Here is a 13,319-nt window from a genome sequence, read left to right on the forward strand (position 1 = left end):
AATTATAACAATGATCGGAAATTACTCGAAACGTTTTTTTCGAGAAAATCGTGTGTATGCGATAAGATTTCTTTTAAAAATGAGTTCGCACCCACTGTGGTTTTCAAACTGAAGGAACGATTGGAGCTTGCTGGGTTCATATCAACTGTACACCACTATTTCACGCAAATAGTAAGGCAAGGTGCATATATTACAAGGTGTTTAACATTTCAATTAATTAATTTTGCTTAGGATTCAAATATTGTCAGTATTCTCAGTATACGTACAGCTAAATCGAGAATAGTTAAATCTATCTAAATATGAATATTTCGAAATTTTTCATTTTACGACACGAATCTTTAGCGCTCGAACCTAACTAACCTTGGTCAAAAGCTAAATGTTTTGGTCTTTCAGGCAACGCTGCTGTCAGTTTCGTTCTGTTGTTAAGTTTTGCCAGTATCTTTGATAACGTCGAACTGAACGATTGTGCAGCGAATGATGTTCTCGTGGTAATTCTTTGCAGAATACTTTTGTCGGTCGGTTGCTTGAAAACAGGTGCTGTCCTCCAAAACGTGCTAGAAAGAGTTTCCAGCCTACTTTGTTTTACTTGCAAGAGTTTGCAGGAGGTTAACGGAGCTCAATAATTTATTCGCGGGTGCACTCGATGCGACGGGCGGATCAATAACCCTCGCTTTCGGAGCGCGGCACATCAGAAGGCAGTGTGGTGTGGTGCAAGGAAGTAGCAGTGTGATCAGTGTGGTGGAAAACAAATTTATCTAGCGCTCCGCTTTTAATCCCTATCCGTTTGCCTTGCGCTAGTGTGTGCTTTTTCGTCGGTTGCCAGGGGTAACAGTGAATACTGGGAGGCGGTTACAAACCGAAGGGCTACCAGAAAGGTGTAAAACAACGCGTCCCGTCGTCGTACCAGCAACCCTGACCTGCGAGGGAAAACTGTGCCCCAAAGAAAACTAACCATCTGCACTCGGTACAGTATTCAAAATGAGTATGGCCGATGGGGGTGCGGAGCTGCGGCGCCGTTTGCCAGCGGAAGGTGAAACAGCAGCAACAGCGGACGCACAACAGCAGCACGAAAGCCCCAAACAACAGCAGCAACCACAGGAGTGTGCCACCACGGAAAACTCCGACCATGTACGTATAAGAAAGTTCAGTCCGCCAGAACATTGCTCAAGAAATATCCAAGAAAATTATCTTCCACGATGGTACGGGTGCAAACATTTTTGGTTCGCAATTTATCGATTTTTCATTTTCCTCGCACCCGTACCATCACCGCCTTCTAACGCCGTTTCCTTTTGCTTCGCAGAGTTTTCCCGAGAACGGGAAGAATCTGCTTACTGTGTTGTGATGGATTTTCCAGAGCAAAATAGAGAGAGCCAAACAGATAGCGATGAGAGATGCGACGGGTTCCGCGCAGCAGCGGTTTTACTCACGTTATGCCCAATTTTCTCGGACGTTGGCGTTTCCGCCACCGGGTGGGAAAAGGGGAACGCTCCCGTTCACCATTCCCGAGCAAATACGAAGGAAAATTTCTCCCACGCGAAATTGCTTCATGGTGCCGGATTATGGGGCTGGCTGGATGTAAACAGCAAACTCTCGCTTGCTAAGCTTGCCTAGATTGCCTGCTGCTAGCTCTCCCAACGAACCAGCCAGACGTAAGCAGTCGGTCAACACATTGTAACAACATACTTCTTTTCATCTTTTTTTCTGGCCCTGGAATGTTACATCCATAAGGTGCATCTTATCTTTATGGCCCGAGCAGCACGGAGCACTAATTAAATTTGCAACCAAATAGCGCCGGGCACAATATTGTCCCAGCCTTTTGGGACCATTCGGACCGTTCGCTTTGGGACGTCTGGAAAAACGATTACACCCCTCCCGTGGCAGTACCAAACGGAAAGCAAAAAACACCCACTACTCGGTAATCCAATTCCCACCGGCAACCAGTGTCGTAATGGCACACACGCACGCTATATAATGCCGCTTCCGGTGGTGCCCCCATACTGTGGAATGCTGGTTGTCTCCTGCTAATACTTCGTTTGTCCTTTTAACTGACCCCCCCCACCAGGGGAATAGAAGAATCATGTCATTGATTAGTTTGGTTCGCTTTTCTATTGAATCGATGCAACCAACGCGAAGCGTCGATCAGCTGGCCAACGGATGATCCAACGGTCGCGCATATTGGTGCGGAATCCCAGTAGGCCTTCGTTATGTAAAGTGTGTAACCTTTAGTAGCAGTCTGCTTTGATAATTGGCTTTCGACAGCTCACATCGTTTGATTAAACTCGCTGAACTGTCGGAAAATCAGACTTCAATCTCTACTAATTGGTCTAGCTTACCGATTGCCGTATTCTCACGTGTATAACACAACCTTTTCCATGCACAATTACTTTGGAAACTATCGGTGGTAGTAAATACGTAAGAGTTAATTTAATTTTAGTTTTGTGTACAATTTTTTAATATTTATATCACCGAGAAGTAAAAACCTTGATGATTGAACTAATGGTTCACAAGTTTATATTACAAAATATTCACGATTAATTGAATCATTACTGTAAACATAGCTGTAAAAATATCCACGGGTTGTAAAAATAATCATAAAAATACAAATAGAGCAGAATAGGTTCCATCCGGAACGAATCCCTTGTTGGCTCTACCTTATCTTCTTGTGCGTGATAATCTTATCTGCAATTAGAGTTGATACTCTTATTAATTTCTTCCCAAAATTTCATCCCATATTCCGGGCGATATTAAATCGAATTGAATTAAAACATATGTTTCTATTTGTTCACCCACAACAATAGAGAAGATTTAAAAATAATCCTTCTCACCAAATGCTTACACTTTCTCTGAGAATATTCATTATTCTTAGTAGAAAGACGAAAAACTCGCAAGTCATAGGGGTTTTCGGCGGGCGAGCAAAGACATCAGCACCAGTAAGAAACGGAAACATCCGACACGTCGCGCCATTGCTAACCAAAGTTCATATCAGTGTCCATTTTTTCCCTTCCCTCCCAGCCCTTGCTGGTTCGTTTCGTTTAAGCAGCTGTTCGGTTGTTGTTTACTCGCCTTCAGCGCTTGGGATGATGATGATGATGATGCTGCTGCCGCCGTGGGCTTAGCGTACCGAATGCGCTCAATCAATGTTTTCTAATCGCACCCGAAACGCCGAATGTGGGTTAGAATGGGCTCGTGATGGACGCTAGAGTGTGGAAGTGGGAGATGGATGAAATAATTATGTAACATCACTTACCACTTGACACATCGGTCATGGCGTACTGATAGGGCCATCTCCCCTCACCGTTAATCACGATGCTCTCTTTTTTTTCGTTACTCCATTTCTTATCAGTGACGAATGGAATGGCGTCTGGAATTCGTATCCCGCTCCCAGGTTGTCCAGACCTAATCTTTAAGATGTAAAAATCGGAGGTCCAAAATGCATGCTTAGAAGCACATTTTTGGTGACAATTCATTTTCTATTCCTTTTAGAGAAATGGACCGCCCTTCTTCCGTTGGATAGCTATTCCCGGTTTCTTACTTTTCAATCACGGTCTCGAATATTGTAACATACCGCCCTGTCGTTCGGTTCTGGTAAGCCTGTACGTCGATGTTTGTTGACGCAAGCACATTCCAGCCGAGCGATTCATAACCGGTTTCTTTTTCGAAATCTAAACAAACATTGGATTGGATCAAACGTTGGGCCTCAAAGTGAGAGTTCTGTGCCTTCCTTTTGGCCCAATTTTTACGTATAATCTTTCTCCAAATGTAAAGAACAGAAACCCAAATATGTTAGTATGATCAATTTGGTATTTGTAAAACAGTTTGTTAAAACTAATTTTTAATTTGGAAAAACAATGCTTTCAATCTAAATTGGTTTTAGTTTTGTGCATATGTTATATTTGTGTATTTATTTTTTACTTAAAATCATACTCAACTGTACTGGTAAACTATGTTCAAATTAAATGATATAGAATAGAGATTCTGAAACCAGCATCTTAAATAAGATCATATAATCTCCAGCTGTTCCTCGAGTAAAATCCATATGACTGTTTGATAATGCCAGAATATTTTATTATAGACATATGATTTAAATTTCTGCGGTTGAAAGAGTTTGGACTCAAATGTTGCAAAAACTATCGATAGTTATTTGTTCTTTTTACTAAATGCATAATTTTTTTCCATTTGTAGGTTGACTCGGAAACAGAGACGGAAGAGCGGCTGCCGGACGAGAAGTACGTCGACGAGATGGCCAAAAAGCTGCCACAGGGCACCAACAAGATGCCGGAGGTGCTTGGTCAGGCACTGAGCGGACTACCGGATAGGTGAGGGTCGCCGGTTTCGATTCATTTATTCGTCGGACAGCTTTGACTGTTCAGCTCACCTTCCGGTGAAGCGTTGCACCATTTCGGGCGAGTGTATAAAAGAAAAAAAGGTCACACTGTATGGCTGTTGAACCTTGTATCAATCCCCCCACCAGGCCGAGCGTTGTTTACTCTATTGTGCAAACTTAGTCGTGAAAAGCCAAACGAGCGAGGCTCGTTACTAATTAAATAACTCAAAAGCAAAAGCCCAACAGCACGCCATTCTCACCGACCGCAAACTAACTCCCTTCCACTGGATCGTTTGAAAAAGTTTAAAAAGCAAAAACAAATGGAAAGCCTTCTAACCGTCGAGTTCGATTTCCAACTCCTCCACCCGAGAACGTTTCCGAGGCCGGCTGCTCTAGACACCGTTTGGCCGTGTGCGGTATTCGATATTGCTACAGCAACCAGCATTTACCTGCCCCTGTAATTGGATATAACGTTCAGGTACCCCACCAGGTTTTACTGACCAATCCCTCGCACTGGTCGTGAAGCGGCTGAGGATTTCGCGGTCGGTTCGCGGTTTGCGTCGACGCACGGCGAGAATTCACTTCTCGACATACTCGCTCAATGCCAAGATCAGCATGACGGGCAGTTTAACGTGCGCTCGCTGAATGTCATCTATTTGCTTTTGTTTGCCGCAACGTAGGTTTGCAGGTTTTTGGTGTTGTTCTGTCGAAATGACAACGGCTCATAGATCACGAAGAAGGGGGTCAAACGCTCAACGAGTGAGCTCTGGATATTTGTTTTTTGTTGTTTTATATTAATGACAATAGGATGTACGAGGATATTTATCTCCACCTTACCGTTGGCCACAAGAACTGCTAATGGGTTCGGACGTCATTACGTTCAAGGGGGTTTTTTGTCATCCATGGATGGTGTCGTTCCGTTGAAATAATGTACAATTTGGTGCACAAATCCTTCCAAGTAGGGTATACGTTGAGTTGTAATATAAGGCGTAGGAAAACTATGCGATAATGCAAGTAAAATTATAGTTTTCATTCCAAACTCCGCCCAATAATAGGTTGGTCTTCTTCTTCTTCTTGGCGTAACGACCTCTTGGTCATGCCTGCCCGTTAAGGGCTTACGAGACTTGTTTCCCTGTTGTACGTGGATAGTCAGTCCTCTCGTACAGGGGAGGGTCCGGTCTCGGTTGGGATTCGAACCTACGCCGTACCCACCGCTCGGCTGTCGCGGACCCCCGCGGGTTGGTGGTATTATTAAAAATTACACCGACAAGGTTTTTGATGCTCTGTACAAGAAGATAAAGAAAACCTATTTCCTGATACATTTTCTATCCTTTTCCAGATGGAAGAATTGGGTGATACGAGGCATCTTCACAATGATCATGATCAGTGGATTCTGTCTGATCATCTACGGTGGCCCGCTGGCGTTGATGGTAACGGTAAGTATTGCGAGCAAGAAAGCGTCAGCCGTAAATTACCAAAAAACTACTCTCCTTTTAAAATAACACTAGAGCAAATGCTTTACTTTATTAATTCTTATTGGGTATACCTTCCTTAACCGATGGTGTGTACTACATCCATCACCCTATGGTAATCTCCGCTCTACAGTGAGTTTATTACGAATATTTTGGTGCGAACTTTTGTGCCAGGGATATGTCGGGTTGGCCAGTAAAAAGGTTACGAATAGCGGTATGGAGGTGTATGCTATTTGTGGACAGCCTCTTTAAGCTGCTGATCGATGGACTTTGAACATTTGGCACAATTTTCCACACTATTCCTGTAAAGAGGGGGGAAGAAAGGTGTGTCCATCAGTGTCCAGAAAGTGGGTTTGCGATGGTGGGTTTCATATGTCTTACCGAATGACGTTGGATAAGATCTTGTTGCGATTCTGCTCCGTGGCCAGCTTCGTTTGCAGGACGCTCACCAGATCTTCTTTGGTTTGCAGTTGCTGCTTGAGCTGCGAGATCGTTTCCTCCTGGGCCTCGAAGATGACCTGAAGGTGAAAGTGGGTGGGTAGTTACTTGTCGTTTGAACAGTTCCGTGGGGGGAAACAGTTCCCAAGGAACCCGGCATACCCTCGACTCTTCCATGCTCTCCGAGTACGATGGGGGTTCGTCGAGGCAGAAAAAGTCTCGCACGGCGGTGCACGACCGCATCAGGCCATCGCCGAGGATCGTATCGATGAACGTCTGCAGGCCCTGTATCCGGTTGTCGATGAAACCGCTGCTGAAGTTATCGCCGAACCATTTCTTCCTCGGCAGCACCAACGTACAGTGGGGGAAGAGCGTTTTGAGCTTGTTGTTCAATCGCACAAAATCGGTGTACCGGCGTAGTACCAGCCAGCAGGTGTGCGAGATGCTGTTTTCGATGCGTAGCTTGAATATCTGTACGGGAAGAAAATGGATAGCAGAGGCAAGATTTACTATAATTGCACAAACGAGTAAACATATCTAGAGATTGGTCTTACGAAAGCTAAAACGGCAACAGTTTCCCTGCGAGTGTGAAGTATTACTTGTTACCGAACGGCGGAGGGCAGTAATTTGACCCAATCGTCTTAATAATGAGTCCGCGTGAAGGCAAACATTCATCTTCATCATGATGTATGTAAGTGTGGCGTAACAAGCGCGTAATTTGACCGGTTTGTGTCGTATCATCACAATTATCACAAAGGCTCCGAGCACTTTGGAGATGGAGCGTGCCTTATTTTTTGGTCGACCAGGAGTAAATAAGATAATGTATGTAAAAATAATATAAAACCTGCCTTAGACTAGACAAATTATTCATAATATTACTGGAGAAAAAAACTATTGTGGCTTAGGTAATGCATACGCATTGAATTTCTTCTCAGTTATTTTTTTTTATCATGAATCAACAATGTGATAGTTGCTAGAAAATATGTGGCCAACATTTTCCTTTTTATTATTTGATGAAAACGAGCTCTTTGCTGTGTTTTAGGAATCGTGATAATATTATTGGTTAAACAACGAAGTGGACCAAAACAATTGTTCTCGGTATGGAGGAATGGATGATATTCGGTATGGAGGAATGGATGATACTCTTCCAGTTTGTGTTAACGCGTAGGAGAATTCGTAACCTAGTTTGAAAACAGAGTACAAAACCAATACTTTTTCTAAGATCTACTTATCGATCACGAATTATAAAACTCTCGAAGATAAAATGAGTTCAAATTCATACAATCACAGTTAGTTAATTTTTCCTTACTGATTCAGAACACCCCCAACCATCGTCCCTATAGATTGTTTTCGTTTTTCATCCTACTTATGCATTGTTTTGAAAGTGGTTTACTCAACCGTGTAATCAATCTGTCTAAACGTATCTTGACCAGATTGAAAACTGCACTCGCAGCTGAAAAATGAAACCAGCGTTGGACTTTGCAATAGTCGTAGGTTGCAAAAGTGGCGACGATAGTTCGTTACAGCCTGACAATCTTTGTTGCAATCATCGTCGGAAGATTTTCATTTCAAGGTCCGTTCCTCGGATGCGCTTTACTATAGTATGGTACTATGCCACACCAAGAGGTGATAACAGAAATCGGTAGAGGATAGGAGTAGTGTTTGGAGTGAAACCGGCGTCAAAGGAATTGCTAATTTCAATAGGCGGGCCTGCATATCTCGCACCGAGATGACGTGATGTATACTTCAGGTTCAAGAAACGTCTTCACAGCACACTAGATCAAACGTATACGCATACACACACACACACACACACTTTCTCTCTCTTCCTCGCAACAGATCGCAGCAGCCACGCGAGTAAATGGTGTGTACTACAATCTTCACATCCAAGTAGCACAATCGCGCGCGCGAGGTTTTCGTGAGTCCGTCCGTGGGTCGTTAATTCTATCGCGCCTGCGCCACATGCTACATCCGCGTGCCAGCGTAAACACCGAAACACGTATCGCGGACGTGTGTGCCATCCGCCCACCCACTTACCGTGAATCGAGCCCGCTCCTCCATGACCTCGTAGCCGACGATGGGAATGCGGACGGCGCTGCCATGGTTGGCTTTGTGGTGCAGCAGTTCGGCTTTGTTGTTTGTTGCCCCGAAATCGCTGCCGCTCAGCTCGGATGTCCGGCGGCTTTCATACAGCCGCTTCGACGGCTGCTGTGTGGTCGTACTTGATGCCCCACCGGTGCTCCGGACACTCCCGGGACCTGCCGTTGGTGGCGCCCCGTTGGCGAACAGTTGCACCGAGTGGTGCTGCTGCATATTCTTGACGGCCAGCGTCTTGAGACACACTTCCGACTTGGCACCGAGGTAGAGATTGTTGGTGCTAAAGCTGCTCCCACTGCTCCGGGACACACCGCCCGATCCCTCGGCCTCCACACCACCACGCCCCTCGCGATGACGATGGTTCCCGGCGCAAAGATCGCCCTCCGATTTGATCGAGCGCAGCCCCGAACGTATGTTCGATGGTGAACCGCGCACGCCTAGCGTTGGATACGAACTGGAGCGCCGCAGCGTTGATTGGGGCCGGGTTAGTAGTGTGTTCCCGGGTGCGTTTCCCTTCTGTTTCCGTTTTGCATTCTGACTCTGTATAATCGATTGCACCGAAGGAACGGCCGGTGCACTGCCGTCGACCACCATCATGGGACCGTCCGGGTAGTGGCTACGGGCTGTCATCTTCATGGCCGCCGCCGTCGTGTTGGTCGTCGTACTGCTGGCATCACCGCCGCCGCTATTCATTGCACCAACACCAGGGCCAAGCAGTTGTTGTTGCTGCTGGTGGCTGATAAACTGTTGCCTCTGGGAAGACGATAATTTCTCCCTATCCCGCTTCTGTATGGCGCGTAGCGACATCTCAGTCCGTTTCGTTCACTCACTCACAGCACAACAAAGGAAGCACCCTTTAAAAACCTTACACACACACAAAACCCGCGGAGAGTAAAAAAAAATCCGCGGCCCTTCGATAATAGAAAAAGGTCTCTCTGTTTATTTATCAAATTAGTAACACGTTCTCCGCGGTGATATTGGCGCACGCTTGTGTGTTAGTTTCTAGCGCGCGCGCCTCTAACGTGTGTTTCAAAGGCAGTGCAGCTGTTTGCAGAGCACACTTTTATCACGTTCACACGCGGTTTACTCGCGCTCACGACGGAGATTTGACAGATCGTTTGTGATCTTGTCTTGGTCGGGATGCTGCAGCTCTAGGATCACAATGTAACAAAGAGAAATACTCTGTAAGTGGCACACTTTAATTTATCATGTCGTATGTTGATTGATTCACACAAAACGTATTAATTCACACACATTTCCTTCCCCACAGAGAAAGGCACTGATTTGTATCGATAAAGGGCTTCGAACGGTCCACTGTCCTGCGCCTGATCCTATACCATGACTGTTTCGAGCTGCTCCACGAACGGTACTGCTAACTGCGGTCCACCTAAAAACCGGACGAAATCCGCATCACCTTGTGCCTTTGCGCGTCCAGCGTCCAGCGAAAGCGAAATAATAATAATGTTCGCGTTGCGCACAAACTTCGCACAACAACAATAACCCGAGCAGCAGATGGGGGCCGTTTTCGCCAAACGAAAGCAACACCGTGTCTGCCTCAGTTACCCTCTCCTCCCTATTTGTTTCCTGCACCGCGATGATGTCTTTTCACTTGCCTCAGGTGGAAAGTGAGTTGTGTTAGGTCGCTCGGTTAGGTGCAGTTAAACTGCTTCTGGTTTGCATGCATAAGCGGATTTCCTTCCGGAGGCTTTCGAAGTCCTCGGCTGAGGTATGCGGAGCGAATGCTTCGACATTGCCCTTCGAACAAATGGGGAAGAAAGTAAAACACTTTTCACCGCACGCGTAAAAGAGAAAACGGTTTGATAAAAGCCACCCTCAAGGCCCAAGCTGTACGGAACACTCGCAAAGCACTCGCGGGACGTACGAAACGAAACTGTTTGGCGAATGCGTAGATTTCTCGTATGGCCGCGTGGGCGTCACGGTTTCGGGGTATGCCTTTTGTAAAGCAACACTTTTACCGCAGCGAACAACTCCCGTGGCAGCGAGTCGAGTCTCGAGTCTTGTGGTTAATGATTTCGCTTCGTTTCGCCATCAACTTCAGCCCACGATCGCTGTTGTCCCACACTCACACACAGCAATGCTCCGTCCCGTGGCGATGCGCGACGATGTCCGCGACTGACTTGTTGATGTTGTGGGCAAAGCGAGAGCGCTCCGAGGCTGTAGCGGCCGTACTGCATGGTCTGGTCGACACGATCCTCTCGGATCCAAGAAAGAGGGGAAGATGCATCCCCCCACAACGGTCAATGTTCACCAATACATGCGCGCGCGCGCCTGCCGACGTTTGTGGGCAATCCGTGGATGCATGAATCAACCATCGGCTCGCGTTGGCCGCTTGAGATGGTTTGCGTGCACGCAGAGGCCGCACAGCGCAGCGCGGCGGTATCGCTGCAGCTTCTACACAATGATGAAATCCGCGACCAGGTGATCGCCGTGTTTCTATCACAACAAGCTCTTCCGAACGAACCACACGAGCGCATCGCGGCCCGCGTTTGTTGTTGTGGAAAGCCGTCAAAACATTTGCTCCACTATGGGCACACGGCACGGAACTAGCATCACGCGATCCGTTCGTCCATGCTTTCGTTCATGGAAGCGGGCTTATTTTGTGGCCGGCATGTTGCTGCCGTCCCATTCGTAGGACATGGGAAATAGCTTAGAAAAATTATCCCTTCAAAAGACTTAAATCAACCACAATCGAGGCATGGCCTGGTTTTTTGATCAAACTGTTTCATGAATATTTTAGGAATTACTTTAAAAAATGGGATCAACTTGGTTTACAAAAATTGTGTGAAAAAATCGTTCCTGTACAATGCGATATTTTAAACAAACTAACAGCATACTTTACTTTATCGGCAACAATCGGCTTTTTGCAGTTTTCTTAAAAACAATGTCACCTGCTAGCAACTTTTTTAAATATGCTAAGTACTTCTGGTGGGTCGCTATAAAGTGTTCAGTTTTCAGTCAGGTCATCAACGTGTTCTTAACCTCTTTTCCCATGGAATGGATTTGTCTTACAAAAATTCCGAAAGTTTAATTGTAACAGCTGCAGTAACTGATACTTCTATGATAGAAACGTTTTCGATGGCCATTTTTGATGACGTATGAAGATTTTGCGAAATTAAAGCATAGCGAAAATCACGTGAGGATCACCAATGTGGCAGCGCATCGAAAATTCTATAACACGATGATGAGCTGACTGAGAACTGAACTCTTTATTTCGTCTCTAAAAACAAAATTGGATCGCTTCTATGCAAAACAATCCGCCACATATATATTTAATAGAATAGAACTTAAACTGCAAAATGTCGATTGCATTTTCATGCATTCACAACGATTACTCACTTTGAATTATTTTATTGTACGAATACATTATTGACTAGCGGTGTACACGGACAATTAACCTTACTCTAATTCCTTCCTTTGTTCTCCTGTTTTAGGCCCTCGCTGTGCAGGTGAAATGTTTCCAAGAGATTATCTCGATCGGTTACTCCGTGTACCGCATTCACGGATTGCCCTGGTTCCGCAGTCTTTCCTGGTACTTCCTGTTGACGTCGAACTACTTCTTCTACGGTGAAAATCTGGTTGACTACTTCGGTGTCGCGGTCAGCCGAGTGGTAAGGATCCAAAGCATTTTTTTCGTTCATGAAAAAGATTCTAACATCTTTGTTTCATTTACCATTGCAGGACTCACTCCGTTTTCTAGTCAAATATCATCGCTTCCTGTCGTTCTGCCTGTACTGCATCGGATTCGTCTGGTTCGTGCTGTCGCTGGTGAAGAAGTACTACATGAAACAGTTCAGTCTGTTCGCCTGGACGCACGTGGCACTGCTGATCGTGGTCACGCAGAGCTACCTGATCATTCAGAATATCTTCGAGGGCTTGATCTGGTTCATCGTACCCGTTTCGATGATCGTGTGCAATGACGTGATGGCGTATATGTTCGGGTTCTTCTTCGGCCGCACACCGCTGATTCAGCTCAGTCCGAAGAAGACCTGGGAAGGGTTCATCGGCGGCGGGTTCGCAACCGTCGTCTTTGGCCTGCTGATGTCGTACGTCCTCTGCCAGTTCCAGTTCTTCGTCTGCCCGATCGAGTATTCGGAGGCACAGGGCCGCATGCTCATCGAATGCGAACCGAGCTATCTGTTCCGACCGCAGGAATATCACATCTCACTGGTACGAAAGGAGCGGAACGATTGTTTGTCCAACGAAGGGTCTAATATGTTTTTATTTTCCTCGCAGTTTGCGTTTAGCAAAACAGTCACGATGTATCCTTTCATGCTCCACTCGTTGTCGATGAGCATCTTCAGCTCTGTGATTGGACCGTTCGGTGGATTCTTCGCTTCCGGATTCAAGCGCGCATTTAAAATTAAGGTAAACAACATGCATACAAAGATGCGATGTAAGATGCCCAAACTAAATTGTTTACGATTTCATTAACAGGACTTTGGAGATATGATTCCTGGACACGGCGGTATCATGGATCGCTTCGATTGTCAGTTTTTGATGGCTACGTTTGTGAACGTCTACATCTCCAGCTTTATTCGCTTCGCTTCCCCACAGAAACTTTTGAACATGGTATGAAGAGTGGCACTTTTCGTTCTACAAAGATGTATATGCTAATTATTCCGCTCATTTCAGGTCTACAGTCTCAAGCCAGAGGAGCAGTTGCAGTTATTCAATCAACTGAAGGGCAGTCTAGAGGAGCGAAATATTATTAATTTAAATTAGATTCCACCGAGCGTTTAACTAGTTACCGTTGTTATTGTTATTTCTATGTACACATGTTTCAGTTGTGTTTTTTTTACATTGTTAGTTCTTTCCCAATTGGTAGTAAGCTGCGATAATGCATCAACTCCAAACCGCTGACCAGAGATACGAAGAAATCCGCGTTACCCTGTTTCAAATTACATTTTGTTGGCGAATGTTCACGAACACTGAGGATACGTGTCCTCTAAGCGAAGGGTTCCGAAACA

The 13,319-nt window shown here is 45.6% G+C and overlaps 2 protein-coding genes across 3 annotated transcripts; one reads left to right on the top strand and one right to left on the bottom strand.

Annotated features, from left to right (window-relative positions):
- The first annotated feature begins 476 nt into the window (after positions 1 to 476).
- On the top strand, positions 477 to 13,254 carry LOC131262303 (phosphatidate cytidylyltransferase, photoreceptor-specific). Of its 2 annotated transcripts, XM_058264277.1 has the most exons (8): positions 477 to 1,128; positions 4,183 to 4,316; positions 5,664 to 5,760; positions 11,784 to 11,960; positions 12,031 to 12,519; positions 12,586 to 12,717; positions 12,787 to 12,921; positions 12,985 to 13,254. In XM_058264277.1, the coding sequence occupies exons 1-8, from the start codon at positions 979 to 981 to the stop codon at positions 13,072 to 13,074; spliced, it is 1,404 nt and encodes a 467-aa protein (XP_058120260.1). In that variant the 5' UTR covers positions 477 to 978; the 3' UTR covers positions 13,075 to 13,254. The 2 variants fall into 2 exon arrangements, with proteins under 2 accessions (XP_058120260.1, XP_058120259.1); XM_058264276.1 differs by having other exon boundaries at positions 12,031 to 12,717.
- Positions 5,963 to 9,589, bottom strand: LOC131262304 (uncharacterized). The gene is made up of 4 exons (XM_058264278.1): positions 8,272 to 9,589; positions 6,397 to 6,705; positions 6,178 to 6,314; positions 5,963 to 6,098 (listed from the first exon to the last, which is right to left on the bottom strand). Exons 1-4 carry the CDS (start codon positions 9,136 to 9,138, stop codon positions 6,026 to 6,028), a joined length of 1,386 nt encoding a protein of 461 aa, XP_058120261.1. The 5' UTR covers positions 9,139 to 9,589; the 3' UTR covers positions 5,963 to 6,025.
- Positions 13,255 to 13,319: the final 65 nt, after the last annotated feature.

Source organism: Anopheles coustani, chromosome 2 (genome assembly GCF_943734705.1).
Source record: "Anopheles coustani chromosome 2, idAnoCousDA_361_x.2, whole genome shotgun sequence".
Taxonomy (NCBI): Eukaryota; Metazoa; Arthropoda; class Insecta; order Diptera; family Culicidae; genus Anopheles; species Anopheles coustani.